Source organism: Agelaius phoeniceus, chromosome 30 (assembly GCF_051311805.1).
Source record: "Agelaius phoeniceus isolate bAgePho1 chromosome 30, bAgePho1.hap1, whole genome shotgun sequence".
NCBI classification, from domain to species: Eukaryota; Metazoa; Chordata; class Aves; order Passeriformes; family Icteridae; genus Agelaius; species Agelaius phoeniceus.
Genome location: NC_135294.1, coordinates 2,204,407 through 2,218,579, shown reverse-complemented (window position 1 = coordinate 2,218,579; position 14,173 = coordinate 2,204,407). Strand labels below are relative to the sequence as shown.

General features: G+C 46.9%; 1 protein-coding gene across 2 annotated transcripts; it reads left to right on the top strand.

The window, feature by feature from the left end:
- Positions 1–42: 42 nt before the first annotated feature.
- Positions 43–13,779, top strand: CDCA2 (cell division cycle associated 2). Of its 2 annotated transcripts, none has more exons than XM_077191757.1 (15): positions 43–177; positions 1,834–2,367; positions 2,899–3,029; positions 3,647–3,773; positions 4,326–4,522; positions 4,751–4,829; positions 5,160–5,407; positions 5,959–6,046; positions 7,117–7,328; positions 7,701–7,782; positions 8,386–8,441; positions 9,069–9,209; positions 11,222–11,396; positions 12,119–12,306; positions 12,711–13,779. In XM_077191757.1, exons 2-15 carry the CDS (start codon positions 1,893–1,895, stop codon positions 13,542–13,544), a joined length of 3,033 nt encoding a protein of 1,010 aa, XP_077047872.1. In that variant the 5' UTR covers positions 43–177; positions 1,834–1,892; the 3' UTR covers positions 13,545–13,779. The 2 variants fall into 2 exon arrangements, with proteins under 2 accessions (XP_077047872.1, XP_077047871.1); XM_077191756.1 differs by having other exon boundaries at positions 9,066–9,209.
- Positions 13,780–14,173: the final 394 nt, after the last annotated feature.

Genomic DNA, 14,173 nt, shown 5'->3' with positions numbered 1-14,173 from the left:
CTGTGATTGGTTGTCGCCCGTCACGTGCGCGCGGGCCGTTGAATGAATTCATTTAATCATTTTATTTTTTCTCCCGTACCCAAGCGGTGCTGCGGTCCAACGGCCGCGATCTCTCCGCCGCCTCAAAGAGTCCCCCCGTCCCCGCCCAGCCCCGCGGACCCCCGGGGCACAGCGCCGGTGAGGGGTCGCCCCCATGATCCTCCCTCCCTGCGGTGCCGCTGGGACCGGGGCGGCTGCTGCGGGCGCTGAGGGTGGGGAAGGGGCGGGGGCGGGGGCGCGGAGGGATCCGCAGGGGCGTGGCGCGGTTTGAAAGCGTGAGGCGGGCCCGGCGTGGGGTCCAGGTGAGGGCGGCTCGGCGGGGACCGCAGCGGGTGGCGCTCCGGGCGGCCGGGAGGTACCGGGGGAGTACCGGGGGTACCCGGGGTGCGCTCCGGGATTGCGGGGTGCGAATGCCCAGGCGGCGGTACAGACCCAGGATCCCCGCGTTGGGAGTTTCTCCCTCCTCGGCTGGTGGCTGTGGCTGTAGCTATCGGCCTCCGCTGGGCTTGAGAGCAGAAAAAGAAAAAATAAGAAAAAGATTGCCCAGGCGTTGTAAAGCGGATTAATTTAGGTATTTTTGTTTCTAAAAGTGCGCGTGTTTGCAGAAGTGAAGTTTCAGAGTTATTGAGTTGTACATCATTAACTTAAGAAACTAACTGCAAAAAAAGCTAACTTTTAAAAATTTCTACTTAAAAGCTAGTGGTAGTTAAAAAATATATATGTTACTAGTGTTTCTTCTGCTGATTTCTTTCCAATATATTTGTATCCTTCCAATTTCTTTCCTTTTGTATTCTCTTTCTGCTAATTAGTGTGATTAAAAGCAGCATTAAACTGCTGATATTTATTGTAACGCTTGGAGCAAAGCAGCTACAGTGTGATGGTGATTATTGTGTTTTATATACTTTTATATTATTACGAAGTTTGACAGTGACATCTCAGCCTTGTGGCTCCTTACCCTTGAAATAAACAGGGCAGGAGATTTTATCTCCTTTTACTGCCTTTATTAAGAGTGAGCAGCTCGAGATTGGGAAGCTCCCAGGGTGACTCGGAGGAGGGGGATGTGCGCAGCTTTGTCCCCTACGGGCAGAGCTGGGGGTCCAGTCCTCGGAGCTTCGGCCGTGACCCCGACCTCGCCTCTCTACCCCTTTCTGGCTCCCGGCCTCGGTTTAAGATGATTTTTGCTCAGGGCGAGGGGTAGCAAAGGTTTTCAGCATCTCTGCAGGCTCAGTATTCAGTTCCTCACGTCCAGGCATCACTGTAATTTCTTAATTCTGCATTGGCTCCTTGTTTTTGGGGTCTTTTCGGTAAGTTTGACACTTCCCATGGTATGCTGGTCCCCAAGTCTCGTCCTTTCCCCTCGCTGTCTGGGAAGAAGAGCCATTAACTTAGCGCTAGCCAGGGCCTTTACTGACCCAAAAAGAACCATTAACTTCAACGACTTGTGATTATCATGACAAACAGGTAGCACTTTAGCAGCAACACTGTCTGACTGACATTTAACTGACTGGGTTTTGTAACCTTGTTCTCACAAAAAAATGGCAGATTTTTGTTTATAACACCCTGAGCCACTCCTGTGCATGTTTATAATGCAAGTTTTTATTGCTCTGTGTTTTTCTTTCTGGTCCCTGCCCCTTGTGTCCTTTCCCTGCAGGTTTTTAGGGATCAATTTCCCTTCCCACCCCACTATTAAACACCTTGTCCAGGAAAAATGTGGATTTGGGAGAAGCTTGAGCATGGTAGTGAGCTCTTGCTCTTAGCAAGTAATAAAGTTTTGTTTTTTTTTCTTTTTAATAGGAATCTGTAATTACAGCAGCAAAGGCTGAGTGGATGTTTCTTCAAATAAATCCCGAACAATGTTCAGAGGATCTAAAACTCCCCTGAAAGTTAAAGAAAATGAACAGAAGGAAGAGGCCTCTTTCCCTCTGTCAAGAGCCCAGAAGAGCTGCAAAGTGACCAAATCCAAGGCCATCAGACCATCCAAGAAGGAGAATTTCACTGATGGGACCCAGACACGGTCACCAAAACGTGCCCTGAAGTGCCCCAAAGGCCCAGAGGAGCAGAATCTGTGTGGCCCCCAGGGGGCTGCTGGGGGCTGGCAGCTCGGGGGGGATCTGCTCCTCACTGAGCCCCCCTTGCACACCGGGGAGGATTTGTCCAGCAGCCCAGCTGCTCCCTGGGGAAATGACTTCTCCACCCCTGAGAGGCACAAAGTGGAGGCAGAGCCTGAACTTGGACTCTCTGAGCAGAGGAAAAATCCCATTGGCATTGCTGCTGGCATAAGTGCTGAGTGTGGGAGTGCTCAGGAGAGTCTGGGAACACGACCCACGGGTGAGGCTGGGGTGACAAATGGCTTGTGTCCTTCTCAGAGGGGCTTCTCCAGCTCCTTTAGTCCAAGCTCCTTCCAAAGGCTCCAGTTCAGGGCAGAGCAGAGTTGGGATGTGCCCAGGAGCACTCTCTGAGGGGTTCTTGCTGCAGCATCTTCCTAGGACATCCCAGATACAGGATAAGGGTCCATTTAACTGTCCAGGTCTGCCCTGCTCAGGGAAAGGCTCCCTGTTCATCTGGCTTCAGCCAATGAAGTGTCTTTGGACACAAGGGAATTGCAAGACAAATTCTGCAAGTGTTGGTAAACACTAACAAACAATTGAACAGCTGAGAGGCAGACTTGGTTTGTGGTTGTTTGATGTGCTCAGGGAGGCTTCTTGGGCTGAGCAGGTCATTTTGGATCAGAATAAGTACCATTAATCAACCTTAAAAAAGATAAACAATTACCATTTGAAAGCTTTAGGTATTACAAAACATTTCTGTGGTTTTGTGCTTTATTTTTCTTTTTAACTTCTCCTCGTGTCCCCTTTTCAGGGACTTCCCCAACCTCACTAAAATTGAGGAGAAGATCAACCATTGGCTTGAGGGGATCCCCAGAAAACAACACCCTGATCCGGTACCTGGCGCAGCAGAGGAGCAGCAGGCACACAGGAGCCTTCACCCAGGTGAGAGCCCTCCCCACACCTGCTGGGACCTTCCCTTCCCTGCAGGAGCCACCTTGAGCTGGGACGAGGGGAGCTGATCCTGGGAGGAGTCCAGCCAAGGGACAGCCATGGATTCATTGCTGCTGTCCTTGGTCCCTGACTTCAGGACAAGGGGATGCTGCAGGTTTTGTTTCCACTGTGTAGAGGCTGGAATTCCTGCTCCGTGTTGAGCATGCTGATAAATTTTAATTTTTGGTACTTTGTGTTTGCTGCACTTGGGTTTTGGGTAATGAAAGTGTTGCTGGTTCCAAGTGAAGGCAATTTCAAGCGTGAGTGACTTGGTTAATCAGATTTGTTCAGAACTTGGTTAATCAGATTTGTTCAGAACTTGGTTAATCAGATTTGTTCAGAACTTGAACTATCCTGGGCTACCAGAAAGAAAATTCTAGACTAGAGGAACAGATTAAATGCAATAAAATGTACCAGATTTCTGGTAAAGTTCCTTTTTTCTTTTTTTTTTCCTGTACAGATATAATTGCAGATTAAATGCCAGATCCTTTGTATTTTATGTCCAAGTGCAATCACAAAACACAAAAGCTGCAGTGAAATGCCTGATGGGATTCATTTTGTTTTGGCAGATCAGTCCTTTTAAACCTGCAAATGTGAGGTCGCTGAAGGACAAGATCAACACTTTCCAAGCCTCCTTTGAATCCCTGCAAGAAGCTGAGGGGGAGCCTGGGCTCCCCTCCCAGGAAGGAGGTTCCTGTAAGTTGATTAAACATCCTGGTCTGTGATTTACCTGAAATCTCAGCTCTTCCCTTAGGCTGAAAGCATGGAACCAGGAATGCTTCTTGTAAAACAAAATCATCTTCCTTTATTAGGCTTGGCCCAGGTGTCTGTGCTTGGTTTGAGGTTTGTTGAAATCATCTTCATGCACCCTGATTAGTGGTTTCTCTGAAAGCTCCTATTTTTGGGTCTCTGGCCTCAGTTTTAGTTCCTAGATTTTACTCTTTGATGGATTTCTCACTGAGCATTAATGGTTTTGCACTTTTTTCTGTGAAACCGAATGGTTTTCATTTTACTTCTGTTATTGCTGACCTTAATAACATTTCTATGAAAAGAATCATTTATTTTGTTTTGAAGGTTGGTAATGTTGTTTTCAAAGTAGATCTAGAAATGTGTTCTTCTCCCTGCCTGGAACATTTCCTGACTTTTTGCACTTCTTGATGGAGAAACACAAAAAAGAGAATTCTTTGAAAAACCTGAAGTTTGTCTTTGTGATTTGTTTGGGTTGTGTTTTATTTTTAATTGATGCAGCTCAGAACAAAGCACCTTTTAAAAAAGAGCCAGACCTGGAGAAGTGGAGTGAAAACTTCATGCTGGGCAACAAAGGAGCTGCTTGGAAAGAAAATGTAAGAGAAAATGGGACCAAGAGCAGCAGGAGTGAGCTCAGGATCTGCAGCATCTTGTCCCCACAAGGAGCTGGGACTGTCACTGGGCCTGCTGCTGCAAAGGTGCCTTGAACTGGGGACAAACCTCTCAGCTAGATGTTAAAATAGACAATTTCCTCATTTGCTAAGCATTTAATTATTGAAGCATTTTCTAAGCATTTCCCTGGGTGCTTGGGGAAAATAAAGTCAGCTGAAATAGTGGATGATGGGGAAAACTCTGAAATCCTTGTCTGTGGGATTAAACCCTCCATAGTTTGTGCTGTTGTAAAAATCCTGTGACTATTTCTTTAGGAATGGGTTTGTGAGCAGCAAAATCCTGTTAAATCCTTGGACCCTGCTGTAACTGCAGAGAGCCTGGAAAGAGACCATGGTAAGAGGATTCAGCACTGTTAGAATCTTTGTTAAACTCTCATTAGGAAATAAAAATATTGGTCAGGAAATGTTTCAGCTGACATTTGTCACCTTGTCCACAATTTAGAAGGCAGTAGAAACCTGATGGAACTTTTCATTCATGTAGTGCTCCTTTTTAGTTTGTTTTATCCATTTCTGAAAACAGCAAAAGTACATGTGGCACAAAAAGAGCCACCATTTCCAGACTGGATGTTTGTGGGGTGTTTCTGCTCAGGATCTGGAGATGTGTGTGCTTTCCTACTGATGCTTTGAGGACTGAAGTTCTGTCATTTTTCCTCCAACACTGCAGTGTCCCAGCTGTGTGCCTGCTCTGCAGTGGCCGGGTGTGGGCCCAGTGGCACTGGAGATGCTGTGCCAGCCCTCAGCACGAGGAAGGCTGGGGCTGTGGAAGATGAGAGCCTGGCACTGAGCACTCCCAGCACTGCCCTGTGCCAGAGCAGCTCCCTGCTGAGATCCATCCTGAAGAAAACCCCAGCCAAGGAGCTCCTGGGCAGCCCCAGGGTTCACTCAGTGCTTGCCCAAAGCAGGAGCTTCCAGGTGCTTTGATTGCTATGGTTTGGAAATGATTTGGAAATTATTTATTTAATGCTTCTTGGTCATCTTGGAGCTTTGCTTGGAGCTCCCACGTTGGGAGAGGATCAGGGGTGACCCAATTGCACCTTCAGCACCTGAAGGGGTGTCAGGAAAAGCAGAGCCTTGACAGAGGTCTGGGGTGCCAGGAATGGCTTCAGAGGGCAGGGTTAGGTGGGAGCTTGGGAAGGAATTGTTCCCTGGGAGGGTGGGCTGGGGGATGCAATTCCCAGAGCAGCTCTGGCTGCCCTTGGGTCCCTGGAAGTGTCCCTGGACAGGGCTGGGAGAGCCCTGGGGTAGTGGGAGGTGTCCCTGCCCATGGCAGGGGTGGCACTGGATCATCTTAAGCTCCCTTCCCACCTGAACCATTCCATGATTGCATGAAATGAATGTTTTTGAGTTTTATTCATGCAGCAAACAAGGAGGTTTGGTTAAACAAAAGGACTGATTATTAAATGCTGCTTAGAGGACAATATTTTAATTAATCTTTGTTGAACTGTATCTCTTAAATTTGACAGGAATACTTCAACAGTGCCAGTGATGGAGGAGGAGATGAATCTGCTGCAGTCTCCAATTGTGTAAAAGCCTCTGAAACATTGCAAACAGGTCAGATTCCCCTTTCTAAGAAAAATAATTGCTTGGTTTTCTTTTTTTTTTTAATAAGTAAAATATTGGGATGATCAGGTTTTTGCCTCTTTGCTAAGTCTGGTTATTGGTATTAATCACCACTGAATGACCTCCTTGTGGCATCCTGCTGATGACATGGAAAACAGGATTGCCAAGGAAAGGAATGTCTATCAAAAAAAAAAATCCAACCCCAATATTAAATCTTGGTCCCCAAATGTTTCAGGTGTGCCCTGCCTGGCTTTGTCTGGCATTGCAGCTGGGCCAAAGGCTGCAGCTGTGGTGTTTCACCCCAGAGATGCCTTTGGCCAGCTGGGTGCTGCAGCTGGGCACCCAGAACAAATCCAGGCAAAGTAGGAACTCAGTTTACCTGTGGTGGAAAAGGTAGAAGCGATGGTGAAGAGAAAAGGAGCAGGTTCTGCTGTAGAGTTTAAATCCAGAGTTTATTGTAGCATGATACACCTCTGAAGGTGGTAACAGCTCCAGACAGACACCCTGACTGCATGGTCTGTGTCCTTTTAAACCCTGGGGACAGGGGAGGGGAGGGACAGGTGAGGGCCAGCCAGGTGTGAGCAGGGGAAGGGTCCCAGGATGCAGACACTTGGACAGACCAATGAGCCCAGACCTGGGGGCATCTTTTGAACTCCTGCCAACCACACCATGACCCTGCTGGAATGTTAAGATTGATGGACAGCACTTAGGCAGGAGGGCAAAGGGGGAGGGGAAAGGTTGGCACACCTGAGGGGGATGGGATAGGTGAGACAGGAAACCACTGCAACACCCCAAAACTCCAGAAAGCTTTGAGCACCTCAGCAGAATCCCTGATTTTTGAGGGACCCTTACACTTTTCATGTGAAACTTGGGTGACAGGTACTCGTTTTTAGTGTGTTTCTTCCTTGATTGTTTAATAAATCCAGAGTGGCAATCCTGGCTGGCCTCACAGGTGAAGGTGGTGGTTTGGGTGGTGATTTTTAGGAGAATCTTTAAATCTCTTGCAAAGCCTCTGCTCTGTGCCAGCTCCCCTTCACTCAGTGTTTATTTCATTCCAACAGAGAGAGCTGACAGTCAGAGCTCCAAAACACCAAAGAAGAAAAAAGTGACTTTTGGGGAAGTTCTGAGCCCCGAGATCTTTGACCAGAGCCTTCCAGCCAACACCCCCTTGCGCAGAGGGGCCTCCCCAGGGTGTGCCCAGGGCCAGAGCCCCTGGGCAAGGCCAGGCCTCTCCATGGAGCCTCTGCCCCTGCTGGATCTTGGCTGGGATGAGGTGAGCTGGTTGCTCTCTGTTCCCTGGCAGGGGTCAATCCTTGGTTCATTCCCGCTGGGTTTTGTGAGGAAATCGCTGAAATGTAAAAGCAGAGTTAAGTTGGAGTTAGACTCACACTGAGAATTGAGTTTTTAGGAATTCTGAGCAGCACTTTGGCCTGGAGAGCTGTTTTAGGAGGTTTCTGAACCTTGAAATGTTTTCCCCTTCACTTTTTCTTGTATTTTGCTGCTGTGTTTCTTTTTGCCACACAGAGCAAAGATGTTTTCTTTAAGGAAACAAAATAAAACCACTTTGTCTACAAACACTGATGGGCGAGGTCCATCAAATATTTGCTGTAATTTATTGCTAAGAAATGTCATTTTCTGTTTGAAGGAAGGTGTTGAGCCTCTCCCAGAATTCCTGGAATGTTCAGAAGCCCCTGCAGAAGCCCCTTCACCTGTTGAAATTGCAGAAGGTAACCCCAACTTGTGTGTTTATCAGTAGATAATGAATCTTTTTATACCTGAAAACTGAAAGTTGAGGGTTTTGGTTTCTTTTTCTGTTTGTATTTTTTAATACACAGGATATATTTCAACTGTGCTAAAACTTGAATGCTAACATTTAAATGGAAGGTTTTCTTCTGAAGCTCCTTGCAGTGTTTACCTGAGCTTAAGGTTAACTGGATCTTATTTAAACTTGGGATATATTCTGTGAAAATTTTACTGCTTAAAGGAATTATTTTTTTTTAGAATCTTGATTCTGATACTGTAATTTTGAAGACTTTTAAACAGCAACCCAACAACAAAAGAATTGAAAGTGGGTTGTGCATATTCATCTATGAAAGCTTTGGATGTTCTAATTATTGTTACCAAATCCTCCCAAGCTGAGTCTTCCTCTATTTTGTAGAGCAAGTAGAAATTTTTATCTTGCCATGTTTGATACTTCTCAAGTTTAAGTTTCTACTCCAGACTAAAATGGCTGAAGTGCACAGTATCAGAAATAATGTAGATAATTTCCTCAAACTGTGATTAACTTGCATTGAACCTGACTAAAAATCCTTTTGTTTTTTCATTTATAGTAGCAGAGACTGACAAACCTGATGTGGTAACAACTCGTTCCTCTACTAAGAGGAAGGTGAGTTTCCTTGGTGATAAAATTTATTTTGTTTGTTTGAACTTCTTCAGGCAGAATTGTTCTTTTATCCCTCTTGATGCTTAAAAAAGTTTTTCCAGCCTCAGCTATGAGGATTATCTATATCCAGGTATATGGAAATACCTCCTGTTAGTGCCTTGAGGAAATGAGATTTTTCAGTGGAAGTGATTTTTCAGTTATTAAAAATACAGCCTGATACTTAAATTGACAATTTCTATTGAATTTTCTAGGAGCTTTTCCAAATAATCTTACAAAATGTTTTGGTTGCTGGAATTTCAAGGCACAGAATGGATTGTACAAGAAGTGGTGTCAGACTGCAGTGTTGGACAGCTCTGGTGGGAGGGGAAGGCAACAAATACAGGAATATACAGAAAATAACCCATTCTCCTAAATAACTGAAGATAAAAATTCCTGTATTTCCATTATAATACAAACAGGACTGGATTGTACTGTGGGAAATGAGGCTGTAATATTTAATTCAATTCCCAGTTTTGCCAGCCTCTAATGAGGTGAGAAGAGATGAATTCCATTTGGTTCTTGTGCCTGTTGGCCTCGGGGGTTCCCTGAGCAGCAGGTGCCCCCCAGACCCCAAATGCTGTTCCTCAGCAGTGCAGGGCCATGGCACAGGAGCCTGATGGGAGCAGCTCAGGAGCCACAAACCCTGAGAAGGACAAAGACACTAAAAACCCAGGAAGGAGCAAGGTTCAGAGACAGAGGAACCCAACCACAGCTGCTCCCAAGAAGACTCAGGTGAGTGCCAGCCACTGCCGTTGCTGAATTCTGCTTTTATTTTGATTTATTTCTCTCTCCTTGTGTCCTACAGGATTATTTTGATCTTCCTGTTGCTGCCAATATTTTCTTCTTCATCTCCATCTTGTTTTCCTGCATTCCCTGCCCCATCTCTTTTCCTTGCTGACTTGAGGGCTTGAATTCTTGTAGGGCCAAAAGGATCTTCTTGGGTGTCATGGCTTGACACTGGCACAATGCCAGTTGCCCCCATGAGGATACTCTCTCCCTGGCAGCTGCTGTGAGGTGTGACCAGGAATAAGCAAAGCAGGCTCCTACTTAGGGAAGAAAAACAAAACTTTATTAACTACACGACAACTACAAATAAAAAGGAGCACACACAGGGAAAATGAAAACCTTACAAATACATTTCCTCCTCCCCCCACCAAATTTCCAACACAATACATCTATTCCCCAAATCACCAACTCTCGGTCCAGCAGCACCTTTTAGACAATCAATCCTCAGTTGATCAAGAGGAGAGGAGCCCTTCTTGTACCATGGGCTTGCCCTGGAAACACAGCTGAAGCTTTGTGTGTTTCTGCATCACTCATGGCACTGCCCGGAGTACATCTGCCATTGTGACCTCTTCCTTTCATGTCCAGTGCTCTCACCACTGAACACGGACCAGAGCTGCTTCTGGGGTTGTCTTTTTAAGGATGTTCTGTCCCGATCCAAAAAAGGCACAGTCTCTCCTTTGGGACACCTGTCCCCACAGTCTCTCCTTTGGGACACCTGTCCCCACAGTCTCTCCTTTGGGACACCTGTCCCCACAGTCTCTCCTTTGGGACACCTGTCCCCACAGTCTCACCTTTGGGACACCTGTCCCCCCCATATTTTTTCACCCCCTGGGGCCAAGGGGCACCAACACTGAACCCTCTTGGTTCTGTGGCCATTGCCTCCCCCTAGAATGCAGTCTCTGTGTCACGAGGAACTTGGGTCTGTCCATGGCTGTACAAAAAGAGTCCAGCAAAAGCCACTCCATCATCTCTTCCCACTAGGATTCTTCTCTATTCTTCCACTATCTCTCGCTCGCCCAGACCTCTCTCACACTTGCACATTTCCTTCCTCATCTTCCACTCTCTCTTCTAGGAGAGGTCAATGATCTGTAAAGTTCTCATTCTCCAAAAAGGGGTTAAAAGCTCCTACAAGCAGATGGCTGAACCCCCCCTTCTTCTCTGTCCCAGCCGTGCTGCCGGCACAGGCCCATGTTTATCAAGGTTCAAGGTTACAGTCCCAGGCACGGCTCTCGCCCTCTCTCTCTCTCTCTCTCTCTCTCTGTGTCTCTCAGGGGCGCTGCCCAATGGCTCCCGGTGTCTGTCTGTCTCTCTCTCTCTTTCTCTCTCTCTCTCTCTCTCTCTCTCTCTTTCTCTCTCTCTCTGTGTCTCTCAGGGCGCTGCCCGATGCCTCCCGGTGTCTCTCTCTCTCTCTTCCACCCTTCCACCCCCGGGCTCAGCCCTACCTCTCCCAGCCACATGGCTTTTCCTCTCCCCCTGCCCAGCCAGCAGCTGGGCCGGGGCAGAGACCCGAACTCTTTCCCGAAGGACCCTCCCAGGGGAGAGCTCTGCTTTTAACCCTGTGTTCTCAGAGGCGTGTCCAATGTCCCAATGGCCAGGTTAGATGCCAATATTAAAGCCTGAATATCCATTGGCCCAAAACACAGCATCCCAAAAAACACATTTCCTGTCAAACCATCACATTGGGGATAGGTGTTTGTGTGTCACTTTTCAGACTTGAGGGCCAACAAATGACTTTGTGCTTCTTCCCTTAGCAAGTTCTTGCAGAGACATGTTAGAAAAGGAATTATTTGTTGCTTATGAGTCTCCAGATTATTTGGTAGCTGGCAGAGGAAGTGGAATCTTCCTTTTAGGGGAAACAGTTGTCACCCATCAAAATCCAGTAATGGGGTCACTTACTGAAAAATAATGTAGAGGATGATTAAAATTTCACTGTGCTTTATTCTCCTCAATCTTTTCAGAGAAAAACCCGCCCAAGCTATGGGAAAAGAAGAAAGAAAAAAGTCAAGAAATCTTTGTATGGGGAAAGAGAAATGGCTTCTAAGAAACCCCTTCTTAGCCCTATCCCTGAAATCCCAGAGGTTTTCTCTTCTATGTCCTCTCCAGACTCACCAAAGGCAGATGCACTTCTTACAGGTAATTTGGGTTTTAGTTTTGTTTTGCTTTGCTCTTTCTGTTCCTCAACAGTTATACAAAAAATATTTTTCCTTTTAATTGCTTCTGTAATAGCAGAGTATGGAGGATCTAATAAATTAATAATGTCCAGCTGATAAATTCAGTTCTTGTTGGACTCCAGGGTAAATCTGACCAAAATTCCACCTCTTTACTTTGGGCACTGCTGTTTTCATAGTGTTTAAGCTGGTGAGCTGGGCATGAAGAGTGAAGGAATGTGCAGAGCTTTCTTAGATTGCAAAAACAGACTCAAAAGAGATTGTCTGCAATGAATAAAGGAATCACTTCCTCCTCTTCCCTTTCAAGAAGTGAGGAACCTGTTTCTATCTTCTGAAGAGGCTTTGGGCATGAGCAGAGGTGGAGTTCTTTAGAATGAGATTTAGTGTTAGAGTTCATGAACAATTCTCTGATGTAAAGGGTGGTCATTCAAGGAAAAAAAGCTTTTAGATCTTTATTTGTATGAAATTCATCTAACAAATGAACTTGGCTGAGGGGAGAGAAGCATTCCTCACCAGCAAGGCTGGTTTTCTGTTGGCTTTGTTCTCCACTGTTTATGTGGGATGTTGTTTAGAAGGTTATTTTTATAGAGGTAAATAAGTATAATAAGTAAAGATACCTTGAAGTTTTCTTGTAACACACGAAGATGTTGTGCATTCAGTCACTGAACCCGTGTTTCTCTTGTGCAGAGGGTGCAGGTGTGGCTGATCCCAGGTGCAGGGACACTGCCCAGGAGCCCCTGGCTGGAAGGATGCGTGGGCAGGGGCTCTGGGCAGCTGCTCTGTGCCCCAGCCCTGGGCTCCTGGAGGAGGCAGCAGCCCCCAGCTCTGGGCCTGGAGACTCTGAGGTGCCAGGGAGCCTGGACTCTGCTCCTGAGGTAACTGCTGGGCTCAGGGGGCTCAGAGGGGGGAGCCCTGGGAGTGATGAAACTGGGACAGGCAGCCTGCAGGCCATGGATCTCCATCCCTGGAAGGAGGGGTTGGGCACTCAGAGCTCAGCTGAGCCTCCCAGCAGCCTGGGCCCGTGGCAGGGCTGGAATGGGATGATCTTTAGGTCTCTTCCATCCCTGGCCATTCCAGCATTCTCTGCTTCCCAAGCAACCTAAGCTTGGCCTCCCACTGAAACAGACCCAGCCTGCAGGATTCCCTGTCAGGGGTTGGGGTTTGGAGAGTCACATGGTAAGGAGAACAGTAGCCAGTTCAGCTGTTTGAAACCAGTTTTTATGGATTACCTTTTGCCTATATTTTAAAAAAATCTATTTTTTTGATTTTCTCTCCCCAGTTTTCAAACGCTGTGCCAGATGCAGAAGGTGATTTTGATACATCTGATTATTTCCAGCAAGGCAAAGAGACTCCATGTGAAAAAGAAGCAGAAGAAAGCAGTTCCTTGATAGAAAAGGAAGAACTACAAGGAAATCTCTTAGGTGGGCTGGAAATTCTGGAACAACAGGAGGGTGCCCAGAGAGGCAGGTGTCCTCCCAAGGACTCTGGCAGACGTGATCCAGCAAGGAGGAGAAGAAGAAGCAGCAGTGCCTTCTACTTCCCTCCTGTTGAGAACTTGGAAATTACTGGGGCTGATCTTGCAGTTTGCTCTTACAATGTGGATGAAGTTTTCTCAGCGCCCCAGGCCAAGGAGGGGCCCCTGCAGGCCGGCAGGAGGAGGAGCAGGGCCAGCGCCGAGCTCAGGGTGAGGCGCAGCATGAGGCTGAGCAAGGACACAGCCAGCAGGGGCCTGGCCTGGATTCAGCTTCCCGGTGAGATTGCCAGGGAGCCTCCCCTCCCCGCTGCTCCCAAGGGCAGGAGAAGCAGCAGCACATCCATCCTGGCAGGCTCTGAGAATATTCACCCCAGGGAGCACAGCCTGCCCCCCTTCCCAGCCCCAGGGAAGGAGAATGAGGCCTCTGCTCCCCTCGCTGCAGGTCCTGGCAGGAGGTGGAGGAGGAGAAGCCTCTGTGAAGCCACAGCTCAAGAAACATCCTGGGCTCCCACCCAGAGAAGGAGAAGCACAAATTCTGTGTGTGGGAAGGACAGGAGTGACCAAAAACACTTGGAAGCAGCAGAAACTCTTGAGCTAAGGTTGAAAGATGCTTCAGGCATCTCTGATTTTCTGAAGTGAAGGTGCTTCTTAGAGCCTTGTGTTGTCTCTCAAGTGCAGTTTTCTTCTCTTTCCCACTTGTATTTCCTCACTTATTTGCTTATTCATTTTCTGGGTAACTTAGAACTCCTTTTCCTTGTCTTGATGTCTAAAATGCTTGAAGACCTGAACTGTGTGGCAGACTGGCTGAGAGCATTGGTCTGGTACAGTTATGGCAGGTAATGAAGAGAATTAAAAAATTCTTCTCCCTAATAAATGTGGGTTTGTCTTTAGCAGTTGAACCAGAGTCAAACGTGTCCTTCCAGCTACAGTTGCTCCAAGGGTGTGTGACCATTCCCTAGAAATTGCTGTTGAAATCTGCATATGTTTTATTCTAGATTGCAAAAATAGACTCAAAAGAGATTGTCTGCAATGAATAAAGGAATCACTTCCTCCTCTTCCCTTTCAAGAAGTGGGGAACCTGTTTCTATCTTCTGAAGAGGCTTTGGGCATGAGCAGAGGTGGAGTTCCTTAGAATGAGATTTAGTGCTAGAGTTCATGAACAATTCTCTGATGTAAAGGGTGGTCATTCAAGAAAAAAAAGCTTTTAGATCTTGATTTGTATGAAATCCATCTAACAAATGAACTTGGCTGAGGGGAGAGAAGCATTC

Bases quoted from the DNA above. Each gene is read 5' to 3' on its own strand.
- CDCA2 (XM_077191756.1), top strand. From the start codon at position 1,893: ATGTTCAGAGGATCTAAAACTCCCCTGAAAGTTAAAGAAAATGAACAG. The intron at 3,030-3,646 runs GTGAGAGCCCTC...TTGTTTTGGCAG, and splicing joins ACACAGGAGCCTTCACCCAG to ATCAGTCCTTTTAAACCTGC. The intron at 9,210-11,221 runs GTGAGTGCCAGC...CAATCTTTTCAG, and splicing joins CTGCTCCCAAGAAGACTCAG to AGAAAAACCCGCCCAAGCTA.